General features: G+C 35.1%; 1 protein-coding gene across 1 annotated transcript in view; it reads right to left on the reverse strand.

Moving 5' to 3' along the window:
* Positions 1-26,565, reverse strand: part of ZCWPW2 (zinc finger CW-type and PWWP domain containing 2) — a 144,057-nt gene that overhangs the window by 51,180 nt on the left and 66,312 nt on the right. Inside the window, exon 5 of the mRNA XM_047100386.1 lies at positions 2,195-2,309. Within this exon, the coding sequence (XP_046956342.1) occupies positions 2,195-2,309 (115 nt within the window). The remainder of the gene's footprint in view (positions 1-2,194; positions 2,310-26,565) is intronic.

The raw sequence follows: 26,565 nt of genomic DNA on the forward strand, positions 1-26,565 counted from the left end.
GTCTCTTTTGGAGATAGTAAAGAGTGAGTCTGAAGTGAGCGAGCCTCTTATGGCAAAGACTGAATTCCTGCAAGTCTCTTCATGCCCCCATCTACAAATGTAGATGACTTAGGTTGCTAATGACTTCAGATAGAACATCAAAAGCAAGGGCCACAAAAGAAATAATTAGTAAGTTGGACTTCATTAAAATTAAAATTTCTGCTCTGCAAAATACACTGTCAAGAGAATCAGAAAATAATCCAGAGTGAGAGAAATATTTGCAAAATACATATCTGACAAAGGGCTGTTATCTGAAATACACAAAGAACTCTTAAAACTCAACAATAAGATGAACAAAATGAAAGTCTCTAGGCATGGATTCTCTACATTCAGACTGAATTACATCAATTTCTGCATGCAAAAATCATCAGTCTTTCAGCAAAAAAAATGCTCTGCTACAAAACCAATGAGAAATAACCCCTCTCCATAGACTCTGGACAAGTAAGAATGCCAAAGGACCCAGACGTCAATACTCCGGCACACACAACAATGACAAAGACACAGTTCCATATTTATTGAAAGAGTGTATCCATTGCTAGTGTGAAATGGCTGTAATATAATTTTAAAAAATAACTGACTATATTAGTTTACAGTATTTATATTAAAAAACCCTAAAACCCTAAATATTTCAAAGTTTATTTTGGTTACACAAGAAAAATGTATAATCCATGAAAAGAATAAAATTGCATTTGTGACAATACAGTGAGTTCAACCTTTACTGCTAATAAACAGAGACATTATATTTTCAGCACAAGGAATAAACATCACATTCATGGTAATAAATGTCCCTTTTCCCAGTTTCAGAGTAAACCAGAGTAATGTGCTTGTCATTCTTTTCCACTGTTTTTTTTTTTTTTTAATTTTTTTTTTCAACGTTTATTTATTTTTGGGACAGAGAGAGACAGAGCATGAACGGGGGAGGGGCAGAGAGAGAGGGAGACACAGAATTGGAAACAGGCTCCAGGCTCCGAGCCATCAGCCCAGAGCCTGATGCGGGGCTCGAACTCACGGACCGCGAGATCGTGACCTGGCTGATGTCGGACGCTTAACCGACTGCGCCACCCAGGCGCCCCTTTTCCACTGTTTTTAAATCTACTTATTTCCTTTAAAATCTAAACCTAGATAGCTGGGTTAATATTTAAATTTTTCTTAAATAAAATATTTTCACCTATAAGTTTTTTAAAATATATATTAAGCTTCTCCAAGGGAGGAAAAAAATACCACTCTTACTTTCAAATTCAGTCAGCACTGAAGGCCAGATCCTTCCATAATCTTTAGAACTTAAGGTGATAATTATTATCGCTAAGCAGCAAAATTTAAAAACATATTTAAATTTATTGAAAATCATCATTTTTTTTTATATATATGAAATTTATTGACAAATTGGTTTCCATACAACACCCAGTGCTCATCCCAAAAGGTGCCCTCCTCAATACCCATCACCCACCCTCCCCTCCCTCCCACCCCCCATCAACCCTCAGTTTGTTCTCAGTTTTTAACAGTCTCTTATGCTTTGGCTCTCTCCCACTCTAACCTCTTTTTTGAAAATCATCATTTTTATGTGAAATCACATTCAGAGTTAAAAATGTATCCTACCTACTATAATCATTATGATGAATTCATTTAAAAAGCTATCTATAAACCATAATATTGATGATTCAAAAGAACTTTCTTTGAAAATGACCTGAAATCTTACCATATTTTTTTACCTAATTAAAAAAAAAAAAGTTGATGATTGTTTTTATCTCTGCCTTGAATGTGTTCACAAATAAAACATTTTGAAAAATACTTTGGTCTGAAATAATACAGCACATGCAAATGAAAGTTTCATCCCAGAAATATATTTTAAAGACATAGCTTCTAATTGTGAAATATGATACTTTGAAATACATAAAAGAACTTACGTAGATAGTCTAAGAGTAAAGAAGATGATAGAAGCGTTAATTAAAACCCTTGCATTTAAATAGAGTGTATGCTTAGTTTCAGAGGGTGAAATACATACTATTAATCCATAGAAAACCAATTTTTCAGTGGACAAAGATATATCCTATCCCTATGAAAAGAAAATTTTTTAAATGTGCAAATATATTTCAGAAAGCATGCATCTGAATAAATCCTCATTGGGGGGTGGTAAAGAATAAAAAAACTCAAATACCCTGTTTGGATAGGCGGCACACTTCCAGTCTTCGCTCGTGAGAATGTCCATAGAGAAGGTATGCTTCTTGTAGTGCACTTTTATACCATTTCTTTTTCTTCGTACATGTTCCTAGCTAAAGAAACACAGAAAAATAATGACTCATTTCTAAATGTATAATTTTGTTTTAATATCTACTTGATTTAGCTATTGAGCTGAAATTAACCTGATTTAATAAGCATTGTAACATACATTATGTAGACTTTGGTATATAATTATTATTTCATTATTAGAGTATAGCAAAGTTGTGGGAATGTTGTACATTAAAAGACAAAGGGTTAGATTCTTGATTCACTAAGATAATATTTTAATATAATTCCTCTCACATTTAAAAAGTTACAAAAAGTTATGACCACCAATGTAACAAAGTAGTCAGTATTAATATATTTTGTTAGCATAATTTGATTCTCTTTTAAGTAACATAACAATGATACTGAAGTGGTATAAACTGAAAAGCCAAGTTTCTTATTGTAAGAAAATTAATTCCATTCACATCCAGTTTTGAGTTATGGCAGAAAAGTGACCTATTCATACAAGTTCCTTAAACTTTTGCCCCAATTTCTTCATCTCTAAAATGTGGATAACAGCATATACTAATCATAAAGTTTCAGAAGTATTAAATGAAATAATAGATGACAGTTTTCTGGCATAGCAAGCACTCAATCAATGTTATTCTACTTGAATTCAGTACTTTTTCTACATGTAATTTATTTTTACAGAAATTTTTAAAGAGAAAAGAGTGAAAGAATCTCTAGGTTAAAAATGACTTTAAAAATTATCTGACCCACTAATTTTTCCATTGTTATTTTAGAACTTGACTAAAAAGTTTTTTTTTTTAGGATTTTATCTTTAAGTAATCTCCACACCCAACGTGGGTCTTGAATTTACAGTCTTGAGATCAAGAGTTACGTGCTCTACTGACTGAGCCAACTAAGCACCCAAGAATCTGCCTAAAAAACTTTTTATAATGTTTTTAAATGTTACAAATTATAAAATTCACACCACCATTTTCTTTTTTGGGAGTTTACCATAAAAAAATACAGGTTTTTTATTCTATTATTCCATATTTACCACTTACATATAATAATCATATCTTTACCTCAGATACATAATTTACTCCTTATACAGAAATGTAAATCTATATAACACCTATATTTAATTCATTTAGAGAATGAAACTATCCATATATTTAAAGCTCTTCTCAAACTCCACCTTATTCTTGGAGTCCCCAAATTAATATCAACTATCTGTTCCTGTTACACTTAATATTTTCATTTAATCATTCACTACATTCTGAGTTGTATTATAGTTATTTGTATTCATGACTGCCCCTACCCATAAAATGAAAAGTCCCTGAAGACAGAGGCAATAAATAATATTTCATCTTTCTATCCTCCATAGTACCCATTTGCCTAATCTCACTGCATATTATGTAAGCATTCCGAAAGTGCTTGTTAAATTGCATGTTGTTCTAGACAATGATTTATTTTATAAAAAGGAGTCAAAGAATATAATCAAACAAAAACCTACTTTTTTTTCAAAAACCGACTTTTGTGCACAAAATATTTAAATTTCATCCATTAGTTTCATAGAAAAAGAGTTAGGCAGATACAATTTAATAGACATTAGAAAATTTAAACTAAGAATATCTAACTTAGTATCTGCATGTTTAAGATATTTCTGCAGCTCTAATGTTATGGTGCTAAATAAGAAATCAGTGAAAAATAGCTTAGAAGCTGATATGGCACTAAACAATTGATGTTAAGAAAATTTCTTGAGAAAAATCAATACTATAGATAGCTAAAGTAAACTTCGGTGAGTTTGGGGAACCAAAAAGCTTTTTTAAAAACTTGTGTCTGAGATTCTTTAAGAATTTACCAGGAAGTATGTGCCATCTAGTGGTAGTACAATCAAACATCTTCAAAGAAACAAGAAATTAAGACTAATTTATAAAGAATTTTGAATTCCACAATTAGGCTCAACTATGCACTGTATTTTCCAACTAAAGTGGTGTGTACACACCCTGAAGGCTGGAATGTGCCGCCATATCCATCACTGGTATTGTTTCTCCCAAAGGTACCCATTATTACCAGTTTCTTTCACAGTCTTTCACAGCTACTGTATGGATCTACAAACATTTATGTCATTCGTATGAATATATCTAATTTTACAGAGTGTTGTGAACAGTTACATATACTTTGAGTTTTTCAATTTTTCTTGCAGATTGCTTCGTTTATTGATTGATTTGACATATTCTAAACCCTTGGGATCTACCACTGAAGAAGGTAGATAAAGCTTACCTTCATTCTAGCTAGTGAAACTGACAATCTACAATAAGCATAACAAATAAATAAAACCTACAGTATGTTAATAGGAGGTTACAAGTTCTATGTAATAAAGAAAAGTTAAGGCAAAAAAGTAGGGTAACTCTCATTGAAAAGGTGACATCTGCAAAGACGTGAAAGAGGACAGGGAGTTAACCACGTAGATATTCCAAAACAGAGAACTCCAAGCAGAGAAAAAAAAAAAATACTCTAAGGAGGGAGGATACAAGTATATTCAAGAAGCATCGAAGAAACCAAGGTGGCTGAGGCTAAATGAAGAAGGAGAGTAACAGGTAATGAGATCACAAAATTAACAGGGGCCAGATCATGGAGGTCCTTTCAGGCCATTGCAGGGATCTTGCCTTTTATTCTAAAATGGGACCCATTCCATAGTTCTGAGCAGAAAAATAACATTTGATTTGATTCAGTGTTTTAAAACATTATGATTTTTTATACTATTTATTTATTTATTTATTTATTTATTTATTTATTTATTTATTTAAAATCCAAATTAGTTAGCATATAGTGCAACAATGATTTCAGGAATAGATTCCTTAATGCCCCTTACTCATTTAGCACATCCCCCCCCCACAACCCCTCTAGCAACCCTCTGTTTGTTCTCCATATTGAAGAGTCTCTTATGTTTTGTCCCCCTCCCTGTTTTTATATTATTTTTGCTTCCCTTCCCTGATGTTCATCTGTTTTGTATCTTAACATCCTCATAGGAGTGAAGTCATATGATATTTGTCTTTTTCTGACTAATTTTGCTTAGCATAATACCCTCTAGTTCCATCCATGTAGTTGCAAATGGCAAGATTTCATTCTTTTTGATTGCTGAGTAATACCCCATTGTATGTATACCACATCTTCTTTACCCATTCATCCATCGATGGACATGTGGGCTCTTTCCATACTTTGGCTACTGTTGATAGTGCTGCTATAAACATTGGGGTGCATGTGCCCCTTTGAAACAGCATATCTGTATCCCTTGGATAAATACCTAGTAGTGCAATTGCTGGGTTGTAGGGTAGTTCTATTTTCAATTTTTCGAAGAAGCTCCAAACTGTTTTCCAGAGTGGCTGCACCAGCTTGGATTCCCACCAGCAGTGCAAAAGAGATCCTCTGTCTCTGCATCCTTGCCAACATCTGTTGTTGTCTGGGTTGTTAATGTTAATGTAAGTGTGAGGTGGTATCTCATTGTGGTTTTGATTTGTATTTCCCTGGTGATGAGTGATGTTGAGCATTTTTTCATGTGTCGGTTGACCATCTGGATGTCTTCTTTGGAGAAGTGTCTATTCATGTCTTTTGCCCATTTCTTCACTGGAGTATTTGTTTTTTGGGTGTTGAGTTCGATAAGTTCTTTATAGATTTTGGATACTAATCCTTTATCTGATATGTCATTTGCAAATATCTTCTCCCATTCCGTCAGTTGCCTTTGTTTTGCTGATTGTTTTCTTCGTTGTGCAGAAGCTTTTTATTTTGATGAGGGCCCAGTAGTTCATGTTTGCTTTTGTTTTCCTTGCCTCTGGAGACCTGTTGAATAACAAGTTGCTTCAGCCAAGGTCAAAGAGTTTTTCCTGCTTTCTCCTTGAGGATTTTGATGGCTTCCTGTCTTATGTTTAGGTCTTTCATCCATTTTGAGTTTATTTTTGTGTAAGGTATAAGAAAGTGGTCCAGGTTCATTTTTCTGCATGTTGCTGTCCAGTTTTCCCAGCACCACTTGCTGAAGAGACTGTCTTTATTCCATTGGATTTTCTTTCCTGCTTTGTCAAAGATTAGTTGGCCATATGTTTGTGGGTCCATTTCTGGGTTCTCTATTGTTACATTGATCTGAGTGTCTGTTTTTGTGCCAGTACCATACTGTCTTGATGATTACAGCTTTGTAATACAGCTTGAAGTCCGGGATTGTGATGCCTCCTGCTTTGGTTTTCTTTTTCAAGATTGCTTTGGCTATTCGGGGTCTTTTCTGGTTCCATACACACTTTAGGATTGTTTGTTTTAGCTCTGTGAAGAATGCTGGTGTTATTTTTATAGGGATTGCATTGAAAATGCAGATTGCTTTGGGTAGTATTGATATTTTAACACTATTTGTTCTTCCTCTCCAGGAGCATAGGATATTTTCCCATTTTTTTGTGTCTTCTTTAATTTCTTTCATAAGCTTTCTATAGTTTCAGTGTATAGATTTTTCACCTCTTTGGTTAGATTTATTCCTAGGTATTTTATGGTTTTTGGTGTCATTCTGATTGTTTTGACCAAAATAAACTATACAAAGGCATGTAGATATAAGATTACCAGTAATAACCTAGGCAAGAAATGATGGTGGTATAGACCAGGATAGTGGCAGCCATTGTGGTGAAAAGTGGTAGGATTCTGGACATAATTTGAAGTTACAGCAAAATAAATTTCTTGACCAACTGAAAATTGGGTGTGAGAGAAGCAGAAGATGACCCTAAGGCTTTTGGACTGAACTAGCAGAAGGATGAACTTTGCTGTCAAGTGAGAAGAAGGCTGTCAAGGAAGTGAGATTCTGGGGGGGAAGATCAAGAGTTCAGACCTGTTGGTACAAGATGTCTATTGTGACATCCAAGTGGAGATACCAAGTAAGAGTGTGGCAAGGAAATTCAGGAGAGAAATGAGAACAGCAGATAATATTTATGAATCATCCACACATACACACACACACACACACACACACACACAGAATTTAAAGCCAAGAAACTGGATGACATAACCAAAGTAATGAGGAAACAGATGAAGGTATATCCACACACGTGCTTTGTATGTGCCATTATTTATTTGACAAATGCCCTAGCTATGAACATTTAAGCTATTTCTAATATTATGTAATTTGAAACAATGCTTTAATAAAAAAATTTGTGCATATATCACTTTGCCCATGTGAAAGTGTAAGAAGAGTAAATTCCTAGATGTTGAATTACCAGGTTTGAAGGTGTATTTTAAATTTTGGAAGTTACTGTGAATTCACTCTTGAATGAGATGGTCACAATTTACAATGTCACAAACAGTATGTTTCCTCACACCCTGGAGAAGACTTCTGTGACCACACTTTCAGATCTCTGTCAATATTTTAAGAGAAATACAGTATTTCTTTTTTATTATCATTTTCATTTCTTAAATTTAGTAATTATGAGAAACTTTTAATATTTTTCCAACTTTACTGAGGTACAATTGCCATATAACTATGCAAATTTAAGGAGCACAACATAATAATTGGATACCTGTGTATCTTGTAAAATTATTACCATAATAGAGTTAGTTAACACCTCCATCAACTCACACAATAACTCGTGTGTGTGTGTGTGTGTGTGTGTGTGTGTGTGGTGAGAACATTTAAGATCTGCTTTTTTTTTCAACTTTCAAATACATAATACAGTATTATTAACTTTAGTCACCATGTTGTATATTAGATCCCAGATCTTATTCATCAATTTTTCACATTTTTAAAAGCCATTTATGTTTTCTTTTCTACAAGTGACTGTTCAAGTCCTGTGTTAATATTTATATAGGTCTTTTTCTTATTGGTTTATAAGAGTCTTGTATAAATTAAGAAAGTAATACACTGCTACATGTATTGCAAGTGTCTTTTCCTGTTGACAGTTAATTTTTTAGATATATTTGTATTTTCATTTTGTTCATTTAAATCTTTCATCTTTCTAGCACTAATTTGTGTGTAAGTTATGAGGTATAGCTTCTACTTTATGTTTTTCCCAAGTAGCCATTGGTACCCATACAATTTATTAATAATACAACTTTAATTATTTGAATACAATCTTAACCACTAACTATATTTCCAAGTACTTTGGAGTCTATTTTTGGACTTTATATTGTTCTATTTATCTGTCAAATCACTGTTAGCACGAAACTGCTTTATCTAATGGGGCTTTATTATAATTTTGTATTTTATAGGCCTACTTCCCTCTTCTATGTTTAATTTTCCTATACATTTTAGCATTCATCTTAAGCCCTTTTTTAAAATTGAGATTACATTAAAAATAATTTAGGGAGAATTGACATCTTTCCATATTAAATTTTCTAAACCAAAAAGAGGATTATATCTTTCTGTTTACTTAGGTTTTATTTTCTGTCTCTTAGTAGCATTTTGAAGTTGTATTCACATAGCTCTTACATATGCTTCTTAAGCTTATTCTAGTGTGTTATGTATGCTTTGTTGCTATAAATGGGAACTTTTATCCATTCATATTTTCACACTGGTTGCCTCTGTATACTAATTTTGTAACTGCCATATAATTGAATTTTCTTATTGTTTAAAATAGTTTTTAGATTTGAGTTCCATGGGTTTTCCAAGTAAACAATTATCTACTAATAATGATAATCTTGCTTTTTTTCTTTCCTGTATATGTACTTTGGCTCCTTTCTTTGGCTAATTATATTAGCCAATTCTACCAGGACAATTACATAATTGTAGTAATCTTACATACTTTTAAAAACCCAAATTTCCTACCAGAACAACCAATGTCTTCTCTAATTAAAATAGAACTTTCAGTTGAATGAGTTCATGTATTTTTCAAGACATGCAGAAGTGATTCACGTTTATTTAAATAGACTTCTTCTGCAGAAGCTACCAAAAAGAAATGTTTATTTGTAATCACCTTCATATACTAAACTGTTTAATACATTATCATAATCTTTCAACTGGAATTTGCCAAGAAAGGGCTTCTGGATTGACGAGAAAGAAATAAAGACACAGCATTTCACCAAACATAATAGATTCATTCCATACACTAATTACTAGGGCAAAATTTGTAAAGGATGAATGAACATCATGCTTGAATGAATTATAGTAATAACACTGTGATTAGGTTCAATATTAAAATACTATAGTATTTAATGAGATAAATCTTCAACTTGAAGGTTTACATTTTAGACAAAATTCAGCAAAGGAAACAATTCTATTTTGAATAAGCCTAAACTAAGGCAAAAACTACCTTTTCCTGTTTTTTTTAAGAAAAAAAAATTTTTTAAACAAAAATAATCTTTTAAAGGCATGAAAACATTTAAATTTACCATTGCAGCCAAAAGTCAAGTAAGATAATTAGATTAACACAGATTTTTTCAAAACCAAGTGGTATTGAAAATAGGATTCAAACTCAAGCAGAAAGTAACTGCCATTCAAACTCACTCTATCAACTGCAATGTGGAGGTGTTTAACACTTGACTGAAATCTACAGCAACTCTTGTGACTTTCCTGATAACTCTCGGATAATAAAATGTCCCAGAGTTACTTATTTAGTTCCCTGAAATTCAAAAACTACAATGTCTACTTGCATGTAAGAAACAAAATTCCAAAACTGCATTTGAAGTTAAAGCTTCTGTTCCTCCTCAAGCTAGGGACATACTGTAGGCTAAAGTGGTCCTCCTTTTCCTCCATGTGTTTCTCTTTCTCTCCCCACATCTTCTGGCTTCTCTGGGATTGAAAAGATTTGGTGTGGAGAATGGAAGAGAAATTGCAATAAATATTTTTGACTGCTACATAGCAGTTTGGGGTTGGTGCTTTCTAGGCTTAAAGCATTTTTTTTTATTGTGGGGTGCTTTGTGGGTTTTTGGAGAATGTTTTCTACCAACTAGGAACAACTTCCCTGACAGAGGAGATCTTTCTTGAGCTGGCTGCTTTCAATCAACCCCCTACCCCATTACCACTTTTCCTGTATTGCTCTGTCTAGATTTCACGGGAGCAGGAAGCCATCTTTCTTTTTTTTAATTTTTATTTTTTTTTCAATATATGAAATTTATTGTCAAATTGGTTTCCATACAACACCCAGTGTTCATCCCAAAAGATGCCCTCTTCAATACCCATCACCCACCCTCCCCTCCCTCCCACCCCCCATCAACCCTCAGTTTGTTCTCAGTTTTATTTAAGAGTCTCTTGTGCTTTGGCTCTCTCCCACTCTAACCTCTTTTTTTTTTTCCCTTCCCCTCCCCATGGGTTTCTGTTAAGTTTCTCAGGATCCACATAAAGTGAAAACATATGGTATCTTTCTCTCTATGGAGGAAGCCATTTCTAGGAGACCCTTCTAAAATGACTACTCGGGGTGCCTGGGTGGCTCAGTCGGTTAAGTGTCCGACTTCGGCTTAGATCATGGTCTTACAGTTTGTGGGTTCAAGCCCCGCGTCAGGCTCTGTGCTGACAGCTCAGAGCCTGGAGCCTGCTTCAGATTCTGTGTCTCCCTCCCTCTCTGCCCCTCCCCTGCTCACACTCTGTCTCTCTCAAAAATAAATACACATTAAAAAAAATTAAAATGACTACGATTCTTTTTCCCATGTTGCCTGCATCCTCTCTCCCCCAAACCATGGGAATGCTGGCCATTCTCAGTGCCTCTAGATCTTTTCATTCTGTTGCTAGACCTGATAACCAGGTACTCTCACTCAGATTTCTCAGAGGAAAGCACCAGTATGTTGTGTTGCTCAAGCTCAAGAGTACACACATCATGCTCTCAAAAAATCCCTCATACAGGAAAATGAACATCTTTCCTTTTCACAAAATGGGTAGTGAGGAGGTATAGGGAAAATGCCATAGAATATCATTACTTTCTCCAAAGAAATTCCTGTATGTTCAACCTCAAACCTTTTATATCCTTGCATAAATTAGGCAAAGGGCTGCCAAGACAGTTTTAGCCCCTCCTTTGCAATGTGAAAGTCTTGTACCTTAGTTTGCAATGTGAAAACAGTTATTTTTGTCTTCATCTTTTGTAGTCTTAAAGACTTAATGTATTTCACTAAAACCTGAATATATTTTAATGTTAAAACTTCCAAATTTTCTCCCACCCCAAAACAAACAAAACACAGAAAAGTCTTCAAATATACTTGTTTAAGAAGGAAATTTTAAACACAGCTCTTTAGCAAACTTTCAAGGTGCTAACAGCTTATAAAGTGAAGGATTAAGATCAATAACTTTACGTAAGATCATAGAAAGGACAGGGCATCTTCAAATCCCAGTAAATTCTATGATGCAAAGACAGAATATCAATTCCTTTGTTACGTTTATATTACTGTGGCAACTTGAGGTTTATCAATCAGTTTATTAAATTTAGGGTGAAGGGGAAAAATAAGTAATCATAGAGAAAAAGAAGTAATCATCATGGAAAGAAAAGGAAGACTCACAGTCTAAAAATTTGTGTGAATTTATGAATGTAAATAAGAGATTCTTGATAGATGTATTCTTGGTGGATGAATAAACATGTAAATATTTGGAGTAAGGATGAGGTTTGAGACTCTCACAGATGGTTAGACAAGGAAGACAGTACCCTGTGTCTGGGAAAATTCCCAGCTATGTCCAAAACTGAAAAGGTTGTAAGGTACTGTTTTATATGATCTTGTTTCAACTGGGTGTTATTGGCTGACTGAAAGGACTTAATATCATTTTTACATTTCCCAGGATTTGAGGAAGAAATTGAATGTCCCTTTTCATTGAATAAGGTTTGTGCTATCACCACATACTAGTATGGAGTGGCAGAGTCAAAGAAAATAATGTATATGTGCCTGTTCACCCAGGAAGGCCAGAGGAGTGAAATCTGCAATCCAGCAGAAATTCGTATCTTTTGTTCCTTTGTATTTTAAGATTGCTTCCCCACCTATGAGTTATTCAAAGTATAAAAACCTGAAGCTCTAGCAGGATAAATCTTATGCTTCAAACTTGAATGTGTAAGCAGTGTTCCATTACCAATTTTTGCTAAATAAAAATCAATGTAATATCCCACATCCAACAAGGATAAGAAATTTGATCTTGGGCATTTGGGAGCCACCCCTTACTTTCCTTAGGTTCCTATAAATTGGAAAGAAATATATGATGCCTGAAGAGTGAAGACAGATCATTACTCTACAACCCATAGTGGTTTCAAGAATAACAACATTGTTGTTCCAGTCCCTTGAAGTCAGACAGTCTAACAGCTTCTTTGCCACACTGAGGCAAAAGAAGCTTTTTGGAAGTTGGGAACCTTGATGGCATGAGTTCAGCATCCCTCTGGGTGACACAGTGCCATTTTCCTCTGAGGTACTGCTGCTGCCCAGGGCACTGACAGACTTTGTCCTCTTCCAAGTCGGAGAGGCTCTTCTCTGCACAGATGCCCCTGCTCGTCCCTCTCAGAGGCACTGACTTCTCTGTACCCAGTCCACCCTTCCCACCCTTGAGGGACTCAGGTCAGGAAGACAGGCAAGCTCTGCTTTTGATCTCTACAACAGAAAATTCCCCTGAGACAGGGGAGCACCAGGGGCCTGACTACCTTTTAGAATAAATGAAATGGGAAGACACAATCAAAACAAGTATTATCAACCACCCATTGGTGTTTGGTTGGCTGTGGGGAAGAATTTCTTCGCGAAGGGACTTCGAGTATTAGAATAGATAGGTCCTCCTCCCTCCTCTCCCCTTGGCACCCTGCTTCCTTATCCCCCCTATTACTTTCCCTTCATTTTCCCCCACAGCACTCATCAACAACTAACATACCTTATCTTTCATTATTGTCATTTATTTGTTTACTATGGGTCTTACCCTATTAATTTAAGTCTCACAAGGGCATTTGAATTTTGTGTGTTTTATTTACATGTGAGCCTAGAAGAGTCACAAACAATAGGAGCTCAGTAAGTAATTGTTATTAAAAATAGATTTTTTTTTTTTGTTCAGGGTGGCATTGATACAATCCAGTCAGAAAATTGGAGATGAAAATGAAAGGCTACTATATTTTAATCCTGAATTATGTGATTAACCCTAGAAAAGGAGAAGAAAAATTTATAAACATGATAACTATCAAAGACAATACAGAACTTCAGTTTTTATACAGAATTCAGATCTGTAAAATATTTCACGGGCCCATTGATTTAGCCCATGATATTAGTAGTATATTTTTTCTTAGGAAAAAGAGTGTGTCTAATTTCAAGTCCTTTAAATATGCAAAAACTCGTACCTAATTTTAAAACTAAAGTAATTCAATCAAATGATTTTTAATGTGACCTATTTTGGGGAGGGTAGAGTCTGACTACAATTCTGTAGATACAACAGTAACATCTATGATCCAAAATTATCATTCTGGCTATATCAATATTAAAGTTAACTGCAAAATAAGTACTTATAATTTAGAAAATGTATTTTTTACACACAACGTTCAGCATATATTAAAGACCTGAAAAACTAGAATCATAGGTACTTAGCCTACTTTATTGAGCTTCATAAATTCACTGAAATGACTTCACATATTGACCGTTACTTTAAGTTATTTCTTACATAATATGTCTTTAGAAACATAAGGATATAATTCATACATTTCATAATCTAAAAAAATACAAAATAATTTTCCTTTGGGATGCATCTCCACTAAATGTTTGGGGATCAACACTACTGCCTATTCTAAGGTATTCTGCCTAGTGATTTACGTTAATTGCTGCTATTTATACATTCAAACTTGCAGTGCAGCTCGCTGACTCTAACCATGCGTTGCCCTGATGCATGGTTCTATTTACTATCTCATCAAAGCTATCGCTCTTCTCCTCTGTTGGGAAGATTGTTTTCACTTACAGCAATTCAGTAGAAAGTTAATCACAAGGATATCTTGTCCTCCTTAAATTGGATTTCTCCAAAAGCAACCAGTAGTCCAGACAGTAAGAACATTCCTGTTCCTTGGATGCACACTAGAAGATGGTCAGTCACAGCACACCCATGTGCATCACACACTCCGTGGCTTCCTAATACCCTCCACTCTCATCTCTCATCTTTAACATAGGCTCATAGAATCTTCATATAATCAACTCTGGATTATTTAGACAGTTTATTCCAATTTTTGAACACCAGAAGCAAATACTGCTTTTAAGATCTTATTAATTTATTGTTTACTCTAAGTTTCCAAAGACGTAAATAGGAATTTTGCTTACTCTAATTCAGTAGGGTTTTAAGATGAAAATAATTTATGTCCCCCACTCCCCACACTAACGTTAAGTGTGAACTAGCTAGATTGACAAAAAAAAAAAAAAAGAAAAGAAAAAAGTTCTAGTTCTGTTTAGTCTGATCCTTCACAGAGATCTGAGAGACTATGTATCACCCCTGAGAGATAATACTGAGAATGCAAAGAATACTAGGGGAGAAATTAGGAAGAAAGAATAAGGAAATCTGAGAGTCCAATTAAAGTACAATTCCATTACTTGGCTTGAAATATTGGGAAATATTACCAAATATAACCAAAACAGGAACTGAGTATTCCTTGCAAAGCTGGGTATAGAGGGAGGGATAGGAAACCAAGCAGTTTAAAATAGTCTGAATGGAAAATGAAAAAATTGCAGGCTATGATATAAACTTTTTATTAACATATATTTACTAACATAATGTCTATTTACTTAGATATTGAATATATAAGTTCTTTTCCTATTAGGATAGACAACTACTATATGCTGTGGTTATTATTTTTTTTTAAGAAGTCTCAGTCTGACACTTTAGGCTGGTCTATTATTTACACTGACATCCTTCTGAAAACAATTTTTATACAAACAATACATCGGTCATTTAGTGTGATGGACCTGAAATCAGATTTTGAGAGGAGAGAAAAAGTCTTAAGAGGGCTCCAGGTGTCATTGCAGGGAGAAAATCAACCACCACCAAAGGAGAGAAACTATTTAAAGGGACAGGGGAGTCTAACATCACAATTTTGCTAAAGATTGGTCTGGCTTGTTTAGCACCACAAACTCATAAACACATTTACACATTTCACACACACACACACACACACACACACACACACACACACACTAAAAATATACATTTTGGCGGTGCCTGGGTGGCTCAGTCAGTTAAATGTCTGACATCAGCTCAGGTCATGATCTAATGGTTTGTGAGAGTTCAAGCACCACAGTAGGCTGTCTGCTGTCAGCACAGAGCCTGCTTTGGATTCTCTGTCCCCCTCTCTGTCTGCCCCTCCCCCACTTGCTCTGTCTCGTTCTCTCTCTCTCTCTCAAAATAAACTTAAAAAAATAACATTTTCATAAACACCTTCCTTAGCTAATTCTAATAAAGATAGAAAGTAGGTATTTATGGTAAGATAGCCTGCTATATAGTGGTTCTTCAGATTCACCAAGGAACTATATAGATTCACAGAACACTCCCCAGTATGTAGGTTCAGGAATAGCTAGATAGATATGCACACACGTGTGTGTATTTTTTATCCTAGTTTTATTGAGAAATAATTAACACCCATCACTGCAGAAGTTTAAGGTAAGCCGCAGGATGTTTTGCTTTACATATATCGTGAAATGGTTACCGCAATAGGTTCGGCTAATATCCATCTTCTCATATAGGTACAATAAAAAGAAAAGAAAGAAGAAAAAAATTGTTTTCCATATGATGAGAACTCTTAGGATTTACTCTCTTAACAACTTTCCTATAAATCACACAGCAGTGTTAGATACAGTCATCATGGCGTACCTTATAACCCCTAGTACTTACTGATCTTCTACTGGAAGTGTGTACCCTTTGACTACCTTCTTCAGTTCCTTCCCCCCACCCTCCACTTCTGATAACCACAAATGTGATCCCTTTTTCTGAGTTTGTTGTTGTTTAGATTCCATATGTAGGTGAGGTCATATAGTATTTGTCTTTCTCTGTCTGACTTATTTCACTTAGCATAATTCTTTCAAAGTCTATTCATGTTGTCACAAATGGTAGAATTTCCTTATCTTTTTTAATGGCTCAATAACAAAGAACAGTAATGTTTTTAAAGAGCTCTATGGGATAATGTGATACTGAGCAATTTTGGGAACCAACAGTAGAGTATAAAACAAAAACAAAAAAACAAAAACACAAATCCTGGCATCAAGCACCGATGTTTGTATTAAATGATAACCAATTACTTCTAAGGTTACAAGAGAATAAAATAAATACTAAGCTTTAATGACAGCCATGGAGAGGTTCTAAATCTGTGGCCAGGAATCAATACACTAAACATGAAGAAAAAAGCTTTTACACCTTTGTCAAACTTTGAAAAGTTCTGGTTTATGGTTAAGTTAATTAATCAAGTAGGTTGAATTAACAGCATGATATCAGTAAGAAGGACTTTGGGATACTCCAGTTTACAGATGATAGCTTATTATAAATTTGGTATGCTACTGAAGATTAGAAGCAGATGGCTCAATATAAATGTCAAGAAGGTTGACATATAATGTAAAAACCTGGAGTTTGTAATCAGAAGACCTAGGCTTCAGTCCCAGTTCTGTTGCTGTGTGATCTCAGGCAAGTCACTTAACCTAAGCTTCAACTTTCTTAACAATGAATGAAGATCACATGCGATAGTGTATGTAAAAAGTACTTTATAAAATGTAAAGCATTTTTCGAATGTCCATTAGTAATGTCATAGGTGATCAGAACATAAATATTTATCATTTGGTCTATGCAATCCGAGAAAATGAGATAGGAACTCTATTCACAGTAGGGAGGAGTTGACTGAGTATACATTTTATTTCCGTTGGAGTTCTATTAAAGAGTCTATTACTAATTAAAAAAATTTTTTTGATGTTTTTATTTATTTTTGAGAGAGAGAGAGAGAGAGAGACAGACAGACAGGCAGAGAACACGTTGGGGAGGGCCAGAGACAGAGGGAGGCACAGAATCTGAAGCAGGCTCCAGGCTCTGAGCTGTCAGCACAGAGCCCAATGCATGGCTCGAACTTGTGAACCATGAGATCATGACCTGAGCTGAAGTCGGACACTTAACCAGCTGAGCCACCCAGGCACCCCTATTATTAATTTTTTAAGTTACTAATTTAATCAATGCTTCTGTAGTATTAGGTGTCAAGTACAGTTTTAAGCACTTCACAAACAACTCATTTTAACTTCTTAACAAGCTCAGGAGGTGGGTACTATTGTTATCTTCATTTTACAAAAGAGGAAACGGAGGCACTGAGTTTTAGAACTTGCCCAAGCTCATATAGCTAGTAAGTGACAGAACTGGAATTCATACACATCAAGCTCCAGAATTCATGGGCTCTACCACTATAAAATTTCATTTCAATAAAAGGCAAGTCTGTTTCACAAATCTCAAAGACGGTGTTATGAAAAGGCTCATAGCCCATATCATAAGAAATACAGTGTACTGAAAATAACAGAAAACTGCCATCTGGATTTTCTGTATCAGGTCATATTTACACTACTTAGGAAAATTTTTTCTAGGATTATTATCAGTAGTTGAAAACTTAAATCACCATTGAACGTATGGTTAAATATTAAATGTTATGTTACACATATTTGATCCCAATTTTTAAAAAGAATCAAAAACTTAAATCAACTTTATTTATTACGTACAGTTTAAAGAATTTTACATATTCTGATTTCAAGTTGGACTTTTATTTTGCAAAACTAAGTATATCACTGAGTCTACAGCAAGAGAGCTGCTGTAAATACTGCTATGTAAAATGACAGTATTAGTAACAAATTGTTAGTAATGAAGTATTACTAATATATTGATGAAATAGAGCACAGGAAGCAAAGTGAGCACTGAGCCAATAGATAATTTTTAAGGCCTCTGCTCATCTAAAGCACTGCTCTAGCTAGGCTGCCTGTTATAGCTAGGGACATTCAACAGAACTGGGAAAACAGGTTTAAATCAACCAGGAAAATAACATGTGCTTATTTATCCCGGGCTTAAAAATGCCAGGATTGGTCTAACAGATTTTAAGCAACAGTATGTATGGTTATGAAGACCTGGACCTAAAGGAAAGTTAGTTGGATGCTATTTTCTTTTCTTTTTTTTTTTAAGTAGGCTTCTCGCCCAGCACAGAGCCCAATGTGGGGTTTGAACTCATGACTCAGCGATCAAGAAGTGAGCTGAGATCAAGAGTCGGATACTTAACCAACTGAGCCACTCAGATGCACCATATCAGAAGGAATATTTTAGAAAATTATTCGTTAAATAGAAATCCACATTATTTCATGTGTTCCTTCAACCTTATGGGGATGGCCAAATCAAAATGATAGTAAAAGTCTGTTGGTTCAGACTGAGCCACCCAGGCATCCTGGTTGTGATTTTCTGCCCATATTTGCTTGTTTATTTTTAATAGAATATGTTTATGGGAAAACAATAGTTGTATTTATTATAAACAGATGCCCAGATTCTGCTTCATGATAGAATCATAAAAGCAGGTGGGAGTTCTAGAAGAGGATGGCTAAATATGTGATGCAGAATCAGCACATATTCTGGGAGCTAAACAAATGGTAAGTAAGTGGTAATTCTGAAATTTATTTTCAAAGTTAGATCAATCAGCATTGTTTAGGGTTTAGCGATAATGGGTTTTGTCTGAGTCATAGACTGGTCCTGGCTTTTGGCTAGAAGATGTGATACAATTAATCAATATGTGGGGGAATTTTTTAAAAACAATGAAAAAAGAAAGTTAATAGATCAATTGTAGACTTTCAGTTATATGATTATGAGTTTTGAACTTCACAATTCCCTAATGGAAGAATGTACCAAAAAGTTACTCCACTACTATTTACTAATTTAAGAACGTCAACCTAAAAGAGTGATTTTATTTATTTTACATTTTTTAATGTTTGTTTATTTTTCGAGAAAGAGAGAGACAGAATGCAAGTGAGGGAGGGGCAGAGAGAGAGGGAGACACAGAATCTGAAGCAGGCTCCAGGCTCTGAGTTGTCAGCACAGAGACCGACACAGGGCTCAAACCCACAAACCATGAGATCATGACCTGAGCCAAAGTTAGACAGACATTCAACCAAATGAGCCACCCAGGCACCCTAAAGACTCATTTTAAAGCAGGCTTACTAATAAGGGATATGACTCTGAAGGCAATTTAGTAAGCCTCATATTTTGGCTTATGAACAATGATCTGACTCTGATTTCTTTAACAGAAACTAAACACTTCTAGAACATTGAGAAAGCTATATATTGGAATTTCCTAGAAAAGATTACTACTGTTCCAGTGAAGAGTCAATATGAGAAACCTAGGTGATACTTAATACATTTTTCATGCATTTGATGATGGGAAAGGTAGCCACTTGTTCTATCCTTTATAATCTGAGTATAAAGTTGGTCGTATTATTTGAATTTGGACTTTTTAACTTCAGTAGAAGTTCACAGCTATCTAAATTCATAAGAGATGAAGTCGCAAGATGACAGAGGTGAATTCAAGAATTTATTTGGAGCAGCAAAGTCAGCATACATAAATGTGAGTGAATCAAAAAGCAGAAATAGAGATAGGGAAAGAAACTGGTTTCATTCAGTTGCAAAGAACATGAAAGATAATATTTCCTATTCTCCTTCCAAATTCCATCAAACAAATCCGAAGTATTCTCAAGACATTGCTGATATTGGGGACTATTCACTCACCAAGGAGTCAGATTAAGAAGGCTCTAACTTATCTCCTGCTTTCAATATTTCAGAGCACTTCTGTTTATAGTCAACTAGAAAAGCATTGCAGCAATGGCCTCTTTCAGTCATGTGCTAAAGAATTAAAGGATAAGATGATCAATTAGCTTTATTTCCTCCCATTTCTGGGAGCATAATGTTAGTTGATAAAAAACACTAAAATTGTATCATTTTTCACATATGATCTTAATCAAAAGAAAAGATCTTTTCTCCTATCTTATTGTTCTTGGTATCTTTTTGGTACTCCTTTCTGTAGATGTGGGTTTCTAGGGAAAGGAAATAAATAATTTTAAATGTATACTTCACCTGTAGTTTCAGTGAAGAACACCAACTAATGTTTATTAAAAACCTACTACAGAGACTACACTAATTGTGATGAGCATTAAGGGATGTATAGAATTGTCAAATCGCTATACTGTACACCTGAAACTAATATAACTTTGTAAGTCAACTATGTTTCAATAATAATAATTTAAAAAGAACCTATTACATGACAAGCACTGTGACAAATGTTTTGCATGTATTATCTCAGCCTCTATAGTATCTTTAGGAGGCAGATACCATTATAACCTCCATTTTAAGATGAGGTATGTGAAGACTCAGTGACTCGCCTGTAGTCAATCATCTAGTAGGTAACACAGCCAACGTTCAAACCCAAAGAGCCTGGCTCTAGGGCTTGCCCTTTGAACTACTATGACAAGTTAATTTTTTTCCTAATATACATTACTACAAAAGTTTTCTTGGCATATTAGTCACAAATAAGGTCACAGTTATGGAAACATACTCTAATTTTCTTAACCTTTCTCCAGGCCAAGAACTAAAGAATGCTTAGAAAACAAGCACACAGGGGCGCCTGGGTGGCGCAGTCGGTTAAGCGTCCGACTTCAGCCAGGTCACGATCTCGCGGTCTGTGAGTTCGAGCCCCGCGTCAGGCTCTGGGCTGATGGCTCAGAGCCTGGAGCCTGTTTCCGATTCTGTGTCTCCCTCTCTCTCTGCCCCTCCCCCGTTCATGCTGTCTCTCTCTGTCCCAAAACTAAATAAACGTTGAAAAAAAAAAAAATTAAAAAAAAAGAAAACAAGCACACAAATAAAAAATCTGAATCCAATAGTACCAAATTTACAGCAAATTTTATATCAAATATGGAATTCATACAATAAAAACTTATGAGAATTTGCTTGTTATGCAGATTATTTGCAAGCAGGAACACGGTGCAAAAACACATATAGAGAAACGATCCCCAACTTATGATGGCTCCACTTAGAATTTTTCAACTTTACAATGGTGCAAAATGATACACATTCAGTAGAAATCATACTCTAGGTTTTGAATTTGGACCTCTTCCCGGGCTAGCGATACGTGGTGGATACTTTCTCATGATGCCAGGCAGTGGCAGCAAGCCATAGCTCCTGGTCAGGCCACAATCACTACAGTAAACAACCAGTACATTGACAACCATTCCATACCCATACAACTACGCTTTTTTTCACTTTCAGTATAGTATTCAATTACATGTAATATTCAACACTTTATTATTCACTAGGCTTTGTATTAGATGATTTTGCCCAACTGTGGGCTAATGTAAGTGTTCTGAGCACATTTAAGGTAGGCCACACTAAGCTATGATGTTTGGTAGGCTAGAAATATTAAATACATTTTGGACTCATGATATTTTCAACTTATTATGGTTTTATCAGAATGTAACCACACTATAAGATGAGAAATATGGGTTTTATATATATATATATATATATATATATATATATATACACACACACACACACATACACACACACATATATATAATTGATATTACAAATGTAGTTTTCCATGGAGTTAGGTCAACAGATTTGCATCTAGTCTTATTCCATTACTCTAAGAGCAAAACACTGCCTGATGATCTAGTTATACACTAATTTGCTAATCCTTATTACAAACTACACTCTTAGAATCTGGATCCTAATAAGCAAAACACTTGCTCAAATAGATGTTAATCCATATTCACTTGTTATGATGATTGCAAATGTAATTTGAAAATATCAAGAGTTCTGCTTGGTCACTAGTCCTCCAAAGGGGAACAACAAGGGGCAAACAAAGAGCAAGTCTACCAGAGACTTCCACGATTCAACCTTTTAGAATTAAAAGATGAGAATTTTCCTCATTTTGTAGGCAAATGTGGGGAAAACATTCACAATAAACCAGGCCACTGCTGATGCATAAGTAAACTGGCGTGGTATAGAAAGATAAATAATTTGGACTTTGGAGTTAGACAATGATTCTAATCATTATCTCATCTGTTGGTAGTTGAATGATGTTGGGCTAGACAAGTAGCCTGAATCTTGGTTTCTTTTATATGTCAAATGGTGACAATCTTCATGGGATTGCTATGAGACTTTAAAACTTATATGAAAAGGATCTACTCAACCCAAGGCCTATGGCAGAGACTCACTGCATCTTTGCTGCCTGTGGGCTCTTTTAGTCATTGGAGTCATCACAGTGCATGTTGACATCGGAGCCCTTTGTTGGAGGATATTTATTAGACCCAATTCATATCCAATAAATTGATCATCAGTTGGTAAGTTCTACTCATATGTTTATCATTATACAGAAAAGAAATAAACTTACTTTATAAGTTACTACAGGGTAACAAGTTGTGTTATTTCTATTTACAGACTGGAAGATTTAGAGTGCTATGATTTTAGTCATTTGGCCAAATTCTTCGGAGTACCGAAATTTCAAAATGGTCCATCTAAAGATACAAGTTACAAAGAACTGGGACATCCTTTGTGCCATCATTAGTGCATTTGTTGGAATAATCCCATGGGCTTAACTAAACAAGGCCTGTATCTTCTTCACTTTGCTTATCTGTTATCTGGTAGGGAGGGGGCAGTAGCAGTCATTCAGGGATCCAGGCTGAGAGAGTAGCAAATCGACATTTCAAACATTTTTGGTCACAGTGCCACGGGGAAAGTGAACTCTGGAGGATGTTGCCCTGCACACATTATGTGCTCAAAAAGGTGGCATTCATCAATTCCACACAACTCACTGGCCCCACCCCACCACAAGTATCAAATATACAATTCTTTGTAATAGGAGGAAAGAAATCTGGAAATTTTTGGAGAGCACTATTAATGCTACTCCAATTAGGAAACAGAATTAGGAGTTGCAGAGCTCAACTTTAGCAATATGGCATTGCTCCTTGCTCATCTTCCTGGAAAATACAGGCAACTCCATAATATAATGGGTTAATACACAAATGATATCCAAAGACATAGTTGCATACCTACAGGTACACCCTACATACAGTAGTAAGCAGACCACTAAAATATAAAGCCAAAAAAATCCATTCACATCATGGACAAAATAAACCCTTAAATTTTGCATTGGAGCATCATAACATAAGGGGTGAACTATCTATGTTTTCTTGGCAATATGAAAAACTAGAAAACTGCAGGCCAAGCAATCACTGGTTGGAGTGCATTATTTATGTCCTAGAAAAATTATAATGACTCTATACAACCAATAAGATGGATGATCAACTTAAACCTACTAAAAATTAAATTCAAATTATATATCAGCTTTATCAGCAATATCTATAAATTATGCAGAATGTTGAGTGACAGGAATGACCTTAAAGTTGTGTTCAATCAAACAGATTATTATGGGTTTGACATGTGAACATATGGCAGTAAGCATTATCACCAGGCAAACCAAAGTAAAAGACTAAGCAAAGAAATAGAAGGCAACAGGAAACAGTAAGCCATAACCAAAGTTATATTACTACACTAGTCAAGATAAAGCCGACAAAACTCTGATGCCTCAAGTTGAGAAAATTTAGTCTCTGGCCTACACATTAGATTCATCTGAGGAACTTGAAATTACTGAGGCCTGGCCCTACACCAAGAGATTCTGATCGAAATGATCCAGTAGAGTAGAGCTCAGGCATTGCCACATTCTTGTTGCTGTTGTCATTTTCTTGTTATTTTGTAAAGCTTTCTAATGCACAGCCAGGCTTCAGAAATGCTAAACTAAGTCATATAGTCTGTCGAGCTAAAAAATAAACTTGCAAATAATGGGTTCTGCAGACATGTATCTACTAAATACAAGAGAACAACATTTGGGTTAATTGGGGAAAGAACTGTATTCCATGTATCAACTCTTAAAGAAAATAGCCATCTGGAACATGTTCATATTTATTTTAAGTAAGGGGGGAGATGGGTTTCAGCTGTCTATAGAGCTGCTGATTTTATAGTAAATGAAAAAATAACTGTATGAATAAACTAATATAAATTACAAATATACAATCTAAATATTGCCTTCAACTGCTTTCTAAAGTATATCCAGTGTATCTATGAGAAGTTTTATATGTTGGGGAAAAACTTATCCTCTATACCTATCAATAGGCAGTGACAGAGCTCTGTTGTGCTTTCAACAATAAAATTAGTAAGTCAGTGGTCCCATAAATATATCAACCAGGGGAAACTGACTATTCAAAAAAAAATTGACAAACATGAACTAAAAGAGTTAAATTTTTCATAATCTAAAATATAACAATATTTCATTTTCTCACAGGTGCATATAATGTCTTTGTAGGGTTACATATTTCTCTCCCACCTTAACATATACACTGCAGTGTAGTCCATATTTAGTGAAAACTCTTAAATATTTAATCACCTGTTAAACTAAGCTTATACAAATTAGGATAAAATGATGTTAATATGTGAAATAAGAGTTGGTTTAAGCAGTGAAAGTTATAAATCCTTTGCCAGTTTTAGAAAAAAAGATCAGACAACTTGTACAATGTGCATCCTCTTCCAATTCTAGAAAAATCTTTAAGTCCACATTGGCTACTATACAGTATTTTTCATGTGAGTGACCTTTTTTATGGAGGAAGGGGTGTGAACTTAATATCTGGATCAATGTGGTATAGTGTAGAGACAGAATATGATGCTATGGGAGCTCCAGTGAAGAAAGGACCATTAAAATATTAAATTTCTGGGAAGTCTAGACAAGAGAACTGTAGGTTGGGGCTAATACTATCTCCATCTCCCAGGGACAGGGAAATCTCAGCTATCCCTGGAAAATACATAGATTGAAATGATTCTTTTTCAACCAATTTCTCATATGTAACATTTTTGTTTACCATTTTTCTACCTTGGTTGGCAGGGTTTCTGGAGTCAACCTCCTTCATTTCTGTTTCTTGAGTAGTTTGGGGGCAATGAGGCTTCAATATGAGTCTTCCCATCCTGGTAAGTGGAGATCCTTAGATAGGCAGGAGTGGGGAATCAGAGCACAAAAGAATAATCTGACTTGTGCCAGCTGAATTAGGTAGAAGGGAATTAAAATTTTAGCCTTGAATGAAGAGACCCACAGAGAAAGTCACCCCTATTATTATCAGCTCCAAGGGAACAAGAAAAAGATACAGACAAAAAGAGTGAGACACACACACACACACACAAAAGAGCATGTAGGAAAGGTACCCTGAGTGACAGTAGAGAAGAGAACTGTCCAAGCCTGTGGGCACCCAATGGGTTATCTACCTAGAGTACCTGGCTAGCTGGGAGACTGGGGGAAGGAAAAGGGGAAATGAATACTTTATTTTTCTCTGTTCTCATCCTTGTTAAGGGTCTGCTTAATTTAAGGAGCCCTGAATTGATGGTCTTTGCAAGAATTTCCAAGTTTGCTTTAATGCTTTCAGAAGGTTAAAAACTTCTGGGTCCCGATGCTTGAGTTTAGCTTTGTTTAGCATCAGATTTTTTTCCTTGTCCCAGGGATTAATGGTATGCTCACTGGAATCAACTTAAATTAATCCTGACAGAATTCAAATCTTGAGAGAAATATTAGTTGAGACAATTTAAAAATTCACTTCTAGTTTTCACTTACATTTAAATATAATTTCTTAAGAATGCCTTGCTCTTTACCATATTGTCAAATGTCTAAGATTCTAAGGCCTGCTTCATGAGAGCTAGAAGGTTTTCCCATCCTTTAGGAAAGGGGAGAAGGGCACAGAAGGGAGAACAATTCTTCCTGTCTTCTGTGGTTGCCAGCAGAAGTGGCTAGGAACACATCCAAAATGTCAAAGCAGAGAAGGTGCCTTACATTAAGATGACTGACTCACAACTACCATGGAATGAATGTATGTATGTTATTTCATGCTTAAATATTTTTATTAAAATGGCCTTCCATTCCAGTTTCTTTCAAGTTGCATGGAAAAAAGATAGTGCTTATGTCAAAGATATAGTAAAAGCCTGTTTTAAACTACCTCAAATTTACACAGATTTACTTACACTGTGGATTAAATGGTGTGGTTTAAATGTACATTCATCTATATGTGTATTGGAACATATATATGCTTCACCATAAAATAGAAACAAAGGAATCCACATTTCTGACATCTATTTTTAAATCAGATTTCTAATGAAAGCATGGTTTGCAGATGAAAAGTTTCATTATAAAACAGACACAGATAATTGAATTGATTTATAATAACTAAACCAAACCCACGGAAATAGATCCACGTCACCTACTCTCATTAACCTGAGAGTCCAGCCTATTCATTAATTGTAGTGTGTGATTTAAAGTTTAAAAAGATACTGAAGGAGTTAGTATAATGAAATATTCTGTT

This window comes from Lynx rufus, unplaced genomic scaffold, assembly GCF_022079265.1.
Source record: "Lynx rufus isolate CCGP_SWC_20201006 ecotype Redwood Valley unplaced genomic scaffold, mLynRuf1.p SCAF_5, whole genome shotgun sequence".
Classification (NCBI taxonomy): domain Eukaryota; kingdom Metazoa; phylum Chordata; class Mammalia; order Carnivora; family Felidae; genus Lynx; species Lynx rufus.